The sequence below is a fragment of the Vicia villosa genome, unplaced genomic scaffold (assembly GCF_029867415.1).
Source record: "Vicia villosa cultivar HV-30 ecotype Madison, WI unplaced genomic scaffold, Vvil1.0 ctg.000742F_1_1, whole genome shotgun sequence".
NCBI lineage: Eukaryota > Viridiplantae > Streptophyta > Magnoliopsida > Fabales > Fabaceae > Vicia > Vicia villosa.
Window position 1 is genome coordinate 329,367 of NW_026705331.1, and position 16,621 is coordinate 345,987.

At 34.0% G+C, this 16,621-nt stretch overlaps 2 protein-coding genes across 2 annotated transcripts; one reads left to right on the forward strand and one right to left on the reverse strand.

Moving 5' to 3' along the window:
- Positions 1 to 11,406: 11,406 nt before the first annotated feature.
- LOC131630817 (uncharacterized) lies at positions 11,407 to 12,638 on the forward strand. The gene is made up of 3 exons (XM_058901563.1): positions 11,407 to 11,561; positions 11,677 to 11,784; positions 12,331 to 12,638. The coding sequence occupies exons 1-3, from the start codon at positions 11,541 to 11,543 to the stop codon at positions 12,445 to 12,447; spliced, it is 246 nt and encodes an 81-aa protein (XP_058757546.1). The 5' UTR covers positions 11,407 to 11,540; the 3' UTR covers positions 12,448 to 12,638.
- Positions 12,639 to 12,924: 286 nt separating this feature from the next.
- On the reverse strand, positions 12,925 to 14,946 carry LOC131630816 (UDP-glycosyltransferase 79A6-like). The gene has a single exon (XM_058901562.1). It carries the CDS (start codon positions 14,877 to 14,879, stop codon positions 13,506 to 13,508), a length of 1,374 nt encoding a protein of 457 aa, XP_058757545.1. The 5' UTR covers positions 14,880 to 14,946; the 3' UTR covers positions 12,925 to 13,505.
- Positions 14,947 to 16,621: the final 1,675 nt, after the last annotated feature.

Consider the following 16,621-nt stretch of genomic DNA (forward strand, 5'->3'; position numbering starts at 1 on the left):
AAAAGAAATAGAAAAAAGACCTTTAAGAAATTCTGGGTAAGGGGGTAGGTTATACAAAGGGAAGGTGTTAGCACCCTTTGTATCCATGGTTATCCATGGGCTCTTTAATTTGCTTAGCTCACTTGTTTTCAATTACTTTTTGATTGCCTTGAAATGCTCGTATGTGGTTCCAAATACCTTTGTAAATTGACTTTGTAATGATCCTTGTGCGGATGTATACAAAGTGTTTTTATCTTTCAAAAGATGTTTTTGAAAAAAGAACGTTAACTTCGTAATGATCCTTGTTTGGATATATACAAAGTATTGTCTTTTTGAAAGTTTTATTTTGAAAAACAATGATATATGAGAGATTTGTTTGTTTTGATTTGAGCAAGCAAATTAGGAGGTCTACCCTGAGTTATAAGGTCTTTATCCTATTTCCTTTAAAAATCTATCCTTTCACTGGATATAAACAAAAGTTCGATTTTGCGTTTGAAATAATAGAATTTGATTTTGATTTTGAAAAGAATGAGAAAGGGATTACCCTAAGAGGTGCAAGTGTGATTGTGTTTGGATTCAGATATTTTATCTTTGAAGTTAGTGATCTAACGATTCAATTTTATCTTTGGCATACACGCAGTTTATATGTGCTGGAATTTAAAATGCGGAAATGTAAAATGCGGAAAGTAAATCTACGCTATTACATCGATTGTGCAGGAAATGTAAACTACGCTATTTACATGAATTTGACAACCTATACATTTATCTAGGAATTTAAATTGCAAGAAAATAAAAGAAATGTTTTTGGCTTTTTTATGATTGATTTTAATTATAATTAATGCATGATTAATTAAATTAAAATGAGGAAAAAAGATGAAAATAAATTTCAAACCTAAAAATTAAGTTCAAAATATGTTCAAAATGCTTGTTAATTAATTTTAAAACAAAACTAATTTTTTTTGGGATTTTTGAAATTGATTTGAAATTTATTAAGTTAATTAACACATAATTATATAAATAATTACACAAATAATTAAAACTTAAAGAGAAAATTATTCTAAATATGTACAAAATTAGCCTATGATATATAAACAATATTTAATATAAAGAACAATTTTTTTATGATTTTTGATTGGTTGAAAATAATTAAAAGATAAATATATGCATATTATCTAATTAATTATACAAAATATTTAAATTATGAAGAAAAATAAAATATTATTTTAGAAACTTAAAAATATTTTTTGTGTATTTTTTGGATTTTTAAAACTATTTTTAATTAATTTTGCAAGGAAATTAAAATAAAAATAGAATAATAGGAAGTAAAATAATCAAGTGTGTGATGCTGATGAGTCCATGGTATGGACCACTTGTCTGGTGCGTTGGATGAAAAGTTGAGATGATCCAAGGGCTTAGATCGTGAGGGAACATGATATGATGGTGGGGAACATGCGCTGAATTCAAGGAGAATTCAAACTTTCTGACTGGGACCCACAAGTGCACGCGTGGATGGAAGACTAGTTGACCTGCCAATGATGAGGAGCCACGCGAGCGGAGGGAAGAGTCAGCTTTGACTGACGAACCACGCTTGGACGCGTGGTCGTCTTCAACCTCCGTCACCTTCATTTTTTAACATAGATAGCGGCGGTTTTAAACCCCCTCTATTTTTACGATAAAAAACACCATTTTTGGTAGCTTCACAAACCTGCAAGAACAAACGTTAGGAAGAGTAACAAATGACTCAGATCCCCTAATTAGGATGCTCTGAGTCCAAATATGGTATTAGTTTCACTGTTTGAGCGCTGTAGCCATGGGTTCGATGGAGTTGAAGTTTGAACATGCATGAGCACTTGTTAATGGCATGGGATGATTCTCACGTGGGAGCTAACATGTTAGGGCCCAGATCTACCTTATGGGACCTCATGAACTCATTAGAATGATTAGACTACATTGATATTGATAAAATGTATGAAAACAAAAATTAATTATGTATGAAAGTGAAGAGTACTATACACGTGTTATAACTCTTATAGGACCATATTATGAGTTCATTCTTACTCTATGCCACCTTAGGAGAAGATTGAAAGTGATAGTTTGTATTGATAATGATTGGAATATGGAAATTGAAAATTACAAAGTTATGGAATTTTGAGAGAATTTTGGTGAGTTTTCTTGCTATGCCTTGGCTATAATTTTGTGTGTTTTTTGTCTCCTTATTTGATGGAGTATGCTGAGCTATTTATAGGCCATGGAGTGCTTAAAATCTAAGCTAGAAGCATTGATTGCTTTTGTTGAATTTTTGACTTTCAAGCTTAAAATTCAAGCAACCATTGCTTGATTTTTCCACACCTCTTGCCCTAGGCCTTCCTTGTATCTTCTTTGCTGCAGAATGTAAGCTATCTTTGATGAGTCATGCTTAGAATTCAAGCCATGCATTATCCTTCCATTTTCCATTTTCATTTAATCTTAAAATAGGATAAAATTAAATCAAAAATGGAATAAAAATGACGTGGGCTTTGTCTTGGTCGTGGGAGGCCCATTATATCATGGTAAACATGTTTGAACTATTAAAACTTGGCCCCATTTGGAAAAAATACATTTTTGAGCAATGTTGGTTTTATGCATTTTCCCAAAATTTAGCCAACTTCAACAAGGTGTAAATCCCTCAATTTTTGTCATATGAAGGAGATCTTGCACTTTTTGGAAACCTCAAAGAGTCCTCTAACCAATGTCTTTGGTCTCATGTCAAAATGATTTTTGATGCTCCTTGTGTATCCTTTTGAAAAAAGTGTCTTTTTGTTGACTTTGAAAATGACCTGTAATGTCTTGGTTCATATTTTTCAAATGGTGAACCTAATGACCATGGGACCAATTGCATTTGAAAGATAATTGAATTTACTTAAAAATGAGCTTTGGTTTGAATTTTTTGGATGAAGGATGAGAGAGTTATGACCAGTCAAAGTTCAGTTGACTTTTTAGGAGAAAACCCTAATTTTGAATCTTAGGGTTTTGTTGATTTTTGATCTTTCCTTGATGAATTATGATCATCCAATGATCAAATGATGAATCCTTTGACAAAATATGGATGTTGACAAAAAATTTCATTTTTGACTGTCTGTTGACTTTTTTGGTCAAACGGGTCGTGTGTTGACTATTTGAGCTGCTGACGGTGCGTCTGAGTGAATTGAAGTTTGAAAATTTGTATGATGGTACTTTGAGATGTATGGAGGTCCATGAAATCCATTTGAGGTCTCAAAAACTTGTTTCTCCTGAAAAAACAATAAACCCTAATCAGGGACTCTTTGTGTAGGAGACAGTTAAGCGTACCTGATTTTTGTGCAGTGCTGAGTCTCTGCTAATCATGTGATATTCAGAAGACTTCTAGGACAAAAATCTTGGAATTTTGAAATGCAAAAGTTTGATTTGATTGATGGTACAAAACACGGAGAATTGTACTGTCAGCAGTTTGACTATCAACTGACTGTTCAGGCATTAATGTAGCAGTTAGAGTGAAAAATCAACAGTCAAAGTTAATTTTCTTTTTGTTGTTTTTGTTTTATGTGAAAGATGAAAGTTTATTTACATGACTTGTTAAAAAATACAGACATAATAAATAATTAATATTTACTGTACGCGAGCAAAATTACCGATAATAACCCTGAAAATCATTTAATGCACAGAAAATTAAATATTTGACTGGCAGAAAACACACAAAATATTATCTGAATAATTAAGCAACAATATGACAAATAGTACAATATTTAATACTGACAGTACAAACATTACATACTATAATGAACAGTACGACGAATAAACGGTACATTTAAGAAAATAAGAGATACGGCAAACTTTAAGAATGACGATTAATAACCCATGCTATGACCAACAGAAAATAGATGATCGGGAGTGTAACCATCGCAGGTCCACATTTTTCAGGACTATGTAGACAGAAGAAGGACATGATCACCGTAGCAATGGTGATGACCATAAGAAAACACGTTTCCATCCGCTTCGCCATTTTGCCGGGGAGGAAGAGAGAATGGATATGAAGTAGAAATTTGAGAGATGAGTTAGAATTTGATGTGAGATTTTATGGAAAAAATGAGAGGTATTTATAGAATGAAAAGAGGGATAGAGACGTTGGGGAATGAAGTGATTCCGTACAAAAGGAAAATTTGAGTGGAAGTAAGATTTGAAAGAGAGTGTATGATAGTGTTGGGAAAAAGAGAGATGTGTAGAATAAAGTTAAGATTTGATTTTTGAAAAAGAGATTTGAAAAGAGATTTTGAAAATAATGGAATATAGTACAAAAGTTAGTGGGAAACAAAAATTAATAATAATTTACTTGTTACCAGTACAGTCTGAATCCCGGACTCTGCGCCTGCAAAAGATTTAACTCTGTACCAATTGCGTCAGTACTACTTATCTGTAAATAAATATCAAATAAATAGCGTGTGTGAAGTAATAAACAGTAACTGGCGTTTGCGTAAGAATAAATTCAACAGCAAGCCAAAATACTGTATAAGAAAAAATTCTAAAAATCAAGTATTCATAAATCAGGATGTGAAAATCCAAGATTATATGAAACTCTTAATTTTTAGATTGAAGTTTTCTTGAAAAAAGATGCGGGCAAATTTTGGGGTATAACAACATGGAAGCAGTAATGATGCGATGACCATACACAATCAGAAACATCTCTCTGATGTAGAGGGAATGGAAGGCTGACTTTGATCTAAAGAGGGATATGTTGAGAACCCCACCACTGTGGGTGAAACTTCCTAAATTGCCTCTACATCTATGGGGAGCGAAGAGCTTGAGCAAGATTGGTAGTGCAATAGGAGTCCCACTTGTCACTGATGAATGTACAACCACTAAATTGAGGGTATCGTATGCTCGACTCTTGATTGAAGTTGACATCACCAAAGAGATGGTGAAAGAGATTGCCATTAAGGATTGTGAAGGGAGGAAATTGATGCAGCCGGTTGAATATGAATGGAAACCTCTCTATTGTGAGAGATGCCAACGCATAGGACACAGGTGCAAAGATTATGTGAAGAAACAATGGAAACCTCGAATCAAACCCCCTGATTCAACAATCAGCATTCCTGCTCCAGCCCCAAATGTTGAAGTGAATCATAGAACACAAGAGGAAGAATCTGAACCAACAAGACATCCTGAGGAGAATGCTTGGATAACTGTAAGTTCTTCAACCAAAGACAAAGGTAAAAAGGTTCTATCTGAAACTTGTCCTGAGATTAGCTGTATGATTGGATTTGAGGCACTGGAGGTTTTGAATGACCTAATAGTGACCTTGGATAGGGGACCATGCTAGCCTCATGGAATGTTAGGGGACTTAACAAGTCAGGCAAACTCAAAGAGATTAGTTCCCGTCTCAAAACTATAAAGCCTGATATTTTGATCTTAATTGAAACTAGAGTTAAGCCTACTAAAGCTAGTAAGATTAGAGGAATACTCAATCTCTATGATAAGTATCTGGACAATTATCATTCACATGATAATGGTAGAATATGGATCACTTGGAAGATAGAAAATTTGATATTCAATATGCCCATAGCTCAGATCAGTACATTCATTGTAAAGTCCTTGATATGAAGGGTGACTTCCTATTCTGGCTGACTGCAATATATGGTAACAATCATCTTGAGCAAAGGAAGAGACTATGGAAGGACATCACTAATATTACCCCTTGTCCTCATGAACCTTGGTGCTTAGTAGGGGATTATAATAATGTCACTAGTGCCCAAGATAGGATTGGAGGCAGAATGGTCATGGAATCTGAGTATAGTGACTTACAGGATATGATGTTGCAAACAGGGCTCAGTTAGATGGAAAGCTGTGGAGACTACTTCACATGGTGCAATAGACATATTGTAGATCCCATTCATTCTAGGATAGACAGGCTTATTGGCAATGTGGATTGGTTCACTAAATACAATGATTTAACTCTGAACATACTTCCCCCTAGTGTTTCAGACCATGCCCTTTTACTGTTGACAGCTAAGGAACAAATCAAAAGAGTAAGCAGATTCAAGTTCTACAATTGTATCACTGAATTACCAGGGTATGAGGATGCTGTTAGAAATAGTTGGAGCAAACCTATTGAAGGTAGTCCAATGTTTAAACTGTGGGAAAAACTGCAAAGACTGAAACCTGAGCTAAAGCAATTTAGCAAGGGACTGACCAACATGAAACACCAACTGGATCAGGCAAGGAAAGATCTGGAGCAAGCACAGATGGACCTCAGGTTAAACAATATGGATGGGAGTAGGGTCAGTAAGGTGAAAAAGTGTACAGAGGATGTTATTAGACTTCATGAGCTAGAGGAACAAATGCTGATCCAGAGGTCTAAAATAGATTGGCTTAGATTAAGTGATGATAACAACTCTTACTTCCATGCTTCTATTAAGGCCAAGCACAAGAGTAAGAGTATGAATATGCTGAAGAAATCTGATGGTAGTATGGTGTCTGAGCAGTCTGGTATCATGGAGGAAGTTATGCAATTCTATCAGCAACTTATGGGATCCAAGGATAATAATTTGAAGCATGTGGATATTGAGGCCATGAGAAGAGGTAAACAAGTTAGCCCCAGTCAAAGTGCATATCTCACTAGTGCTGTTACTGAGAAGGAGATTTGGGATGCTTTAAAGGGCATAGGAGACCTTAAAGCCCCAGGCATTGATGGATATGGTTCAAAAATTTTCAAGGCCAACTGGAATATAATCAAACAGGATGTGATAGCAGCAGTCCAGGAATTTTTTGTCAAAGGCAATTTGTACAAAGTTTTCAATAGTACAATTGTCACACTTATCCCAAAACATGATCTTGCTAATGAAGTGAAAGATTTTAGACCCATTGCTGGATGTACAAATTTCTTCAAGATTATCTCTAAAGTCCTAACTAACAGATTAGGCAATGTGCTTCCAGACATAATTCATCAGAGCCAGGCAGCTTTCCTGAAAGGCCAGGTTATCCAAAATCACATCTTGCTAGCTTTTGAGCTCATGAGAGGATATAACAGGAAAGGTGGAACACCTAGATGCATGCTTCAGATTGATCTTCAAAAAGCATATGATATGGTGGACTGGTCAGCATTGGAAACTATACCGAGTGAAATTAGATTGCCAAGCAAGTTCATCAAGTGGATTATGTTGGGCACCACTACAGTCAGCTATAGGTTTAATGTAAATGGTGAATACTTAGAGATCTTGAAAGCTAGGAGAGGCATTAGACAGGGAGACCCTATCTCCCCACTCCTATTTGTTATTATGATGGAATATATGAATAGAGTGATGGCCAAGATGATCAATAACTCAAATTTCCACTTTCATAGCAAATGTGCAAAGCTGAACCTCACTCACCTTACTTTTGCTGATGATATTCTGTTGTTTAGCAAGGGGGACAACAAATCCATTAAACTGCTCATTGAAGCCCTCTCATCATTCTCTAAATCTACTGGACTCATAGTCAACCCAAGGAAGTGTAAGGCCTTTTTTGGAGGTATGGATGATGCTGCCAAGGCTGAGGTGATGAATTCTACGGGATACATGGAAGGGCATCTACCTATCAGGTATTTAGGTATTCCATTATCAAGCAAAAGACTGCATATGAGCCATTATCTTCCTTTGATTGATAGAATCATTAGTAGGATAAAACATTGGACTACCAAATTGTTGAGTATTGCTGGCAGGATCCAATTGGTTAAAAGTGTGGTGGCATCCATAGCTCAGTACTGGATGTTCATCCTTCCTTTACCTGATTGTGTCATTAAGAAACTTGACTCTATCTGTAGGACATTCATATGGTCTGGAAAAAGCACATCAAGTAAGAAAAGCCCAGTAGCTTGGCAGAAAGTTTGTAGACCACTCAAGCATGGAGGTTTGAACATTCTTGATTTGAAAACATGGAATTCTGTGGCTCTCCTTAAATGCCTCTGGAACATAAGTATGGAAGGTGATAGCCTATGGGTTAAATGGATTCACACATACTACTTAAAGAGTAGAGATATTATGCAAGACAACCATGGCCAAAATTGTACTTGGATCTTAAAGAACATCATGGCTAAAAGAGAAGAGATAGGTAACATTGAGAATGTCTGGCAGAGTATGATTGCATATGGTAAATTCAAGATGATGAAAGTTTATGAAGTGCTGAAGCAAGAAAGCAACACTGTCGAATGGTATCACATGCTGTCTCATAATTTTGCTAGGCCAAGAGCCAAAATTATCCTTTGGCTGGCTTGTCAAGATAGATTACCTACTAAAACTAGATTGAAAAGGTTTGGTATGCTGCAGCATTCCTTGTGTGAGCTATGCAAAGAAGCTGATGAGGACCGCGACCATGTTTTGTTTGACTGTAAGGAATTCAAGAGCATCTGGACCTCTGTCCTAGAATGGATGAATGTGCAGGAGCCTAGCAGAATGGATCTGAGCTGGATTATGAGCAAATCTAAAGGCAAAGGCTGGAAAATGGGAGTGCTCAAGGCTGTTATAACTGAAGCATGTTATAGCATTTGGATGCATAGAAACTCCAAGATTTTTGGTGAAGAGGGTATAGCTAGAGATATACATTTTGTAACTAGGAACATTATAGATACTATTGTCTATAGAGGGTGGATGAAACCCAAATATAGGATCCATATAGTTAATAATCTCATGTAATTAGGCTCAATTTATGGCTTGCTGCCCTGTTTTGTAAATGTTCTTTGAAATAAATAAAAGCTTTTATTTCAAAAAAATAAATAATAAATAAAACAATTTTTGTGATTCATCTAATCGGAATTTTATTTGTATCATTTTACAAGTTAGCTTGTAAAATCAAATCAATAATGACTAAATTGTCATTTTTGATTTAATATCAATGAAGAATATTTTATTTCTTACTAATCCAATAAAATAAAACACATTAAAAAAATGTAAGGAAAATATTCATAACATGTTTTATATGTGGGTTCTAATAAGTTGAAAAAAAAATCAAGTGCTTGCTCGAGTGGCAAACGAGTCTCTGCAAAGGATGATATTCGGGGAATATCAAGTTCGATTCATGGCAGAAACAACGCTTGGCCAGTGCGCGTGCCTTCGTAGCACGAGCCGAGTTAATCGATCTACTATGTAGGTCGGAACCGGTGCGAAAGCAAAGAAAAAAAAGTTGAAAAAAATAAAATAATTAAATGTAACCAACAATATATTGTAATGAATATTTTGGAGGCATAAATCGATATCTATGAGATACCGATTGTAGATTGTTCATTATAATGTCAATATTTTAAATCGTTCTTGCAAGCATAGATCCACGGGTAGATGCGAATGTATCTATGAATACCATGTTGACTATTTATTTTAATGTCCATCTTTTAAATCTTTCTGTTGCTGCTGCTTTTGTTGGGATCTTAAGAGGGGTTTTTCAACTTTTTGATCCTCTTAGCCGAATAATACTAATGAATAATCTAATCCGATGAACGGGTCTTGATTAAATCATTAATCACAAAACAAACACCAATAAGGATTCAAGAATTACCTCTTGAAGCGTGCTTTATCTTTTGATCACGAACGACGGAAGATACCGGCGTCTCTACGTAGTCCACGCGAGTGCAAACTGGAAGAGAGTGCTAAGAAAAGCATTGGTAGGGTAAAAATCTCTTCTATTTATAGAGAGCTTCTAAAACACTACTGCTCTTATTTTGAGTTTTTCCAAAATAAACTAAATCTAATTTAATTAAACTATTTAATTAAATAAATATTACTTATATTTAATTACTTTTTTAATTAAATAAATTTAAATTAAATCATATTTAATTTAGCTAGTTGCCAATCCTCGTTTATTTAATTAAATCATATTTAATTAAATAAATTATATATGTGCTAATGTATTAAATAATTTAAATATCATTAACACATAATTAAATTAATTATATTTAATTTTTTTAATATTTAGTTTAATCATCCATTCCACTATAAGTACTCTATGTGTGTGACCCTGTAGGTTCTCGTAACGTTGGCAATAATATTAAATCACTTATTTAATATTATAAACAACGAGTGATATCTAGCAACACATCACTGTTAGGGCCGTCTTTGAGGGTGTGCAAGGCGACCTACAGCACAGGGCCTCACACTTTTTCATGTTTAAGCTATGGCAAAAAGGGCCTCCAATAATATAATTCACTTCTAATTTACGCTTGAATAGGGCCCTTAAAATTTTTTCACGATTCAACTGAAGATAACTTCAACTTCTTACACAGGGCCTCTCAAAAGTTTGAGACGGCTCTGACTGTTACCCAAGTAAGCCCAATATCTGATATCGACTTATTTGAGAACGACCATGCAATTTACAGTCATACTCTATCAAGGGGCCACAAATATTACTCTGGTATATTTACAGTCATTATGTATAATGAGGTCTCACGATTCACTCACACTTAACATGTTATTAAATAGACTAATTATTCTAAGGACTTTATTATGTCATATACAAAAAAACATAATAAACACAATACCTAACAAGTATGTATATATATATATGTATATATATATATATATATATATATATATATATATATATATATATATATATATATATATATATATATCAATGTCATGATACAAAAACATATTAAACCAATATTGATTGACTATTAGGGCTTACTCCACCCGTTTTATATAAATGAAGTTAGAGAATCAATTGTACGGTTTATTATAAGGACATATCAATGCTTAAAATTTGGTGCATATTGTTAGCCTATAATTGTAACTATGTGAATGTTAATTAACTGATCAAATGAACACAAATTTTACAAATGAGATGAGAGACATATATTGTGAATTTAGACGGGACCCGTACGATAGCACGAATTTCTTATTAATTTTTTTAAACAAATAATGATTTTATATGAGTTTTTCGAAAATGCAAACAATTACACAACATATCGGATTTATCAAAGATTGAGTATAAAATCACTGGTTTCTTAAAATTTAGTATTTTATATCGGATATTTGAAAAATTCTATATAAAATTACAAATTTTCCCAAAATTTATGATGTAATGTTAAAATTTTCAAAAATACCGATAAAAATACATACTATATTTGGTATGGCCTAACATGTCCTTAATGGAAAAAAAGGACATTATTTTAGAAGGTTAAATAAGTTTTTACCTATAAATACTGCAGTTTTATTTTTAGTCTTTTCTGGGTTTTGGCAACGGTTTTAGCTGGTTTTGACAACGATTTTTTTTGTAAAAACCGTTGCCTAAAGGCAGAGAGGGACTAAAAATGAAAACTGCAATATTTATAGGGACCAAAAACTTATTTAACCCTATTTTATATTACAAAAATATGGGGTGCCACTTATGACTTTACGGGTGCGAGGTAGAATCTCGTAGAATGTTTTAGGGCCCAGAGGGTATTTTCCGTGAGGCCCAACAATCAGGCCCAAAATCGTAGAAGCATGCGTAGTGTTGGGAAAACCCAGAATTGCAATAGAAAATAGGGGAATTGAAGGAAGCATTGGTCCGACAAATCTGTCACAGGAAACCAAATCGAAACGATGATTAGCATTCTCGCCCAGGTACTTCCTTAACACAATCGACTCTGGTCTGAATTTCAATTTAGGATTCTCTTTTCGTGTCTTGTTTCAATCGGTGAATTTTGATTCGTTGAAATGGTTGTAATTGATATCACAGGAACGGTTATTGGGAGCTTCCCTGGGTGTGATATTGACGAGTGTGGTTGTTTTTGAGCAACGCAGATACATCTTCGCTTCTATTTCCGATTCCACATCTCACCCTAAGGTTAATTGTTTTTCTATGCCTTTCTACTGTTTTTTTGTTGGCTTTACAATTAGATGTTATGTTTGTCTTTGTTCATGGTGTGAACTTTTCAAATATTGTATTATAATTAGTTTATCCTAACTAGCTCAAAGCTATGAAACACTGACACAGTGTCAAAAACACGAACACCACGAACACCGGATATGACAGTGACACATAGACACCGATAGTAATTAGTAATTTGAGAAAGTAGAAGTGATTGAAAGTAATCACATGCTTTAGTGTCATATCGATCATTGAATTAGTCGAGTACCAAACACATCTTCAATCTGAAGTGTTGGTGCTCCATAATAAGCTTAATGTTAGAGATACTTTTTCTCCGATCAATAAATAACTTTGAAAGTCGATGTATTCCATTGATATTATATTTTCATAATTCACATGCTTGAGTTAATTTGTATATGAAATACTCGGTATTTATTCCACCAGTGTCACCGATGACTGGCACATTTTGCGTTTGATTTGCTACTTTTAGATTCTAACCTTTCACCTTTCATGTTCTACCAGGTTAGAGAACCCATATTTGGGAAGAAATCACGTTCTGAATTTGCACATTCATGGAACAGAACTGTGGATCAGACATTTGGACCTTTGATAAAGTCTCTCAGCTCTCGTGGATGGTAGAGATGTTGTGAATTATTTATTTATTTTTAATACTATCTTTTGTGATTGTGATATCAGAACACACATTAATTTACTTTCGCATGGTATATTTGTTTGTCAAACTAGCAGTGCTGACAAATGTAATGTTTTCTACAACTCACATAAGTTCCTTTAGTATATGCATCAAAATACCTGATTTTTCTTCTTTAAAACTGTACTAATTTCTGAATATTAGAAATAACTTCTGTTACCTGTTGTCATTAAAAAGCCACTAAATGATTCACTTACTGGTAATCATTGGAGTTTGGGTTCTAGTTGTAGGGGAAAAAGCTACATTATGAATATAGCATTAGTTTAGAAATTGCATAGAAATTGACTACATTGGAGGATAGATAACATAACATAGATCTTGAAGAATACTCTCAACAACAACAACAACAACCAAATCTTATCTCACTAAATGAGATTCGAATACTCTCAATTAGAAAAAAACTTCCCTTTTGAAATTCAATTATCCATAGGAAAATTCTACAGTACATCAGCTTTATAGGGGTGTACAGCATCACAAGATTATATCATTGGATTTATCAATCTATGCCTTTTGGACAATCAGATAGTACATGACCATGTGGTTTTATACCCACAAGCTAAGGCATCCCCCATTTTTTTCAGCCTGCAATCTCAATAGGACTTACTCCTTCTTATCTACGCGGGATTGAAGGTTATCTTTCGCTACTTTCGCTATTAACGTGTTAAATGAAGTTGAGTTGGCTTTAGTGAGTCTTTTTTCCTTCTTGTCTATTCAGAAATGAAGTCTTACCTTTTACTACTAACTTATTAAATGGAGTTGAGTTGGCTTCAATGAGTCTTTTCTCAGAAATGAAGTCTTACCTTTTAGCTACTAACTTGTTAAATGGAGTGTCTTAAAGACGCCTATTAAAGAACTAATTTAATTGCACAAATTTTATTTGCCAATGGAAGGGAGTAAACAAAGTATATTTGGTATCACAATCATAGTAACATTGTGATTTTGCTGAAACATCAAACTGATTCTCCCTAACTCAAAGTGAAACCATTCACTAAGCCAAACACTTTAACTGCTCAATCAAATCTACAATGAATTTGTTCTGAATTTCCCTATCCAACAGAAACTCTCTCCATTTCATATGATTCTCTCTTATCTCTTTCCCTGGCTCTTTATCAACTTCCACCATAACAGCTCTCACAGCCTCCAACAGATCCTCCTTCTTAAAAAACCCATCTTCGTCGTTCCTTTTTACCTCTACCCCTGCTTTCAAATCATCAGCTATAAGCTTAGAATTCAGAAACTGGTCACCCTTGAAAGGTAACAACACCAACTGGCAATCATTAACTATAGCTTCAATCACAGAACTAAAACCAGCATGACACACATAACACCCTACACTTGAGTGATTCAAAACAAGTTGTTGTTGCATCCAACCACTATGCACAATTCCTCTATTCTTCACCCTCTCTATGAAACCTTTTGGTAATGCTCTTTCCAACTCAACCTCAGCACTGAGATTTGATGGAAAATTCAAAACCAAAATGAAAGGTGAATTTGTGAGTTCCAACCCATTTGCTAGTTCGCCGATTTGATCATCACTTAGAAATGTTTCACTACCAAAGGAACACAATATGACTGACTTTGTTGGAAAGTTATCTAACCATTTTGTCCATTTTTCATCAAGCACATCCGTTGATGGCTCTGGAACAAGTACTCCAGAACAAAGAACTGGTTTTTTAAGATGGTTTTGAAAATAGTCTATATATGGACCTTCAATTTCCCTGCAACTTTTCAATACTATCAGTGAGCATTCACTAAGTATCTGCGCACTTCTATCAGAACCAGTTGGGTTGTCACCAAATCTTTGGAAGAGCATCATGAAGATTATTCTGGCTTGGAAGGTTTGAAGGGAAGTTTTGTATTTTTGAGGATACCCAAACGGAGAATTTTTAAGGTCCTCATAAGTAATGTCTCTTTTTTCAGAAAGTCTTAAATGTGGAGAGAAATAAGAAGTAGAAATTGCAGAATAGACAGAGAAACGAACAGATTTGATGCCAAGTTCAGAAGCTATTTTTGGTAGCCAGTTTTGTACAAAATCAAAGAAAACAAAATGGGGTTTAAGCTTCACCAAAATGGTTTTGACTTGATCTTGCATTAAGTCTATTGTTTGAAAGAGTGTACCATGCATGTCAGGGGGCAATTCAGAAGTGTTATTGGCTATGCTATTTGGGAAGTTAAGGGGAATGATTTGGATGGAAGGGTTGAGGTTGAAGGTTGATTTGATTCTGGGAATGTTATATGAAGGTGACAGGAATGAGATTTGAATTCCATGAGAGAATAATCTGTTGGATAGTTGAACAAATGGACTAATGTGACCAAATCCAAGGTATGGAAACATAACCACATGAATCTTACTGACACTCATCTTTGCCTAATTGGTTTTTCAGTTTGTGTTAGTTTGTTTCTAAGAATGGTGTCTTTACAATGGTGAGCAACTATGCTCTTTTAAACATAAAGATGATTTAATTTTATTGTTTTTTAAAATGGTAAAAATCATATTGTGAAAGTAATGCCATCGACTCTGTGGCATTATTCTATTTTGAAATATATCATACTCACACGACACAATCTCTCAAAATCTTTGAACTGGATTAAGCAATAATCTCAATAAAGTGGCAATGACTAATTATAGTGAATGTGCCAACAGCTATATATCTCTCTGAATAATTAAGTCACACAAATATTAAAAATTAATCACTTGTGATTTTATAAATAAAAACAGTGGACAACATCAGGACTGTTCATGGGATGGATGTGAGAAAACAAAACCAAATCAATACATGGTTTAAGTTTATTCGAAAAGAACCGAACCGTTTTAATTTATTCGAAATGAACCGAAGAGTGAGAAGACAATTTTTTTTTCAAACCGAATCATTTGTTAAATAATTGAACTGTTAAATTATTTTTTGATTTTTTTAAAAAAAATTTAAATTTGTTTGTAATGTTTTTCATTTTCAATTTTGATTTCATTTACTTTCAATTTCAATTTATTTTATTTGTCATATGATTTGATTCTAAAACCGTTTGTAGAATATAGTTTGGTTCACTAACCAAACATAATGATTTAATTATTTTAACTTCAAATAGATTTAAATTTTTATAACACCCATAAACAATATATCATTTAATATCATTATGAGAAAAATAATCTTATTATAAATAGACCATTTAATATATATGACTTGATAGATAATTTAATATGACTCTGATGCTTCCATGAGATGTGAAATGTTTGTTACAATTTTTTTTTTCAAATCCAAGGCACTTACTAACACTTCAACAACAATAACAATATATAGTCTCAAAAACACATTTCTTAGTCAAACATATTCAAACATATGTAGGTAATGAGGAATTCTTTAAGTGTGTGCGCAGATCAAAACTCTTGTGTTTCATGGTTATGATTTGATGATCAAGCTCATGTTAAATCAATTATAAGTTGTTGCGAGAGTGGACAAGGAATGAAAGAAGGATATTTTGAATGTGAATAGAGTAAGAGATCGAATCATATCCTTAAAATTTGTAGTGAAACAAGACACCTTTAATGTTATTAGTACTACACACCTCAGGTTAAGTTAGCAAAACACCTTAAGGTAAAGTTTTAGAAGGATTTAGAAGGCTTATTTCAAGATATATTTCAAGGAGAGAATCTTTTTTTAGGAGAGGATCTAAAACATCATGCATGGGGCATAACAAGAGGTTTTGAGGTCATATATATAGAGTATGGTCTCAGATAGGTAAATGGGGAAAAGTAGATCAGATGGAGAGGAGTCAAACAACTACAGATTAAGAAAAACCTCGAAAAATTATAAGAGAAGTTATTGAGAAAAATCTCGAGATTGACGATTTGGATAGAAACATGGTTCTAGATATAATATCGTGGCGAAAGTTGATCCATGTACGCGATCCCACTTAGTGGGATAAGGTTTAGTTGTTATTGTTCTTCTTGTGTAGGGGTGTCAGCTCTAAACTGGATAAATCACTAATATGACCGACGATCACATGTATCAACTGGTAATGTCCCATCATGTAAAGGACTAGAGAATGGAAGTGGTAACCGAGATCCTTTTCATTAGGCGTTACGTGAGATGAAATTGGCCAAAACGA

Coding starts and splice junctions, on each gene's coding strand:
- LOC131630816 (XM_058901562.1), bottom strand. CDS start 14,879: ATGAGTGTCAGTAAGATTCATGTGGTTATGTTTCCATACCTTGGATTT.
- LOC131630817 (XM_058901563.1), top strand. CDS start 11,541: ATGATTAGCATTCTCGCCCAG. Junction 11,562..11,676: donor TGATTAGCATTCTCGCCCAG/GTACTTCCTTAA, acceptor TTGATATCACAG/GAACGGTTATTGGGAGCTTC. Junction 11,785..12,330: donor ATTCCACATCTCACCCTAAG/GTTAATTGTTTT, acceptor ATGTTCTACCAG/GTTAGAGAACCCATATTTGG.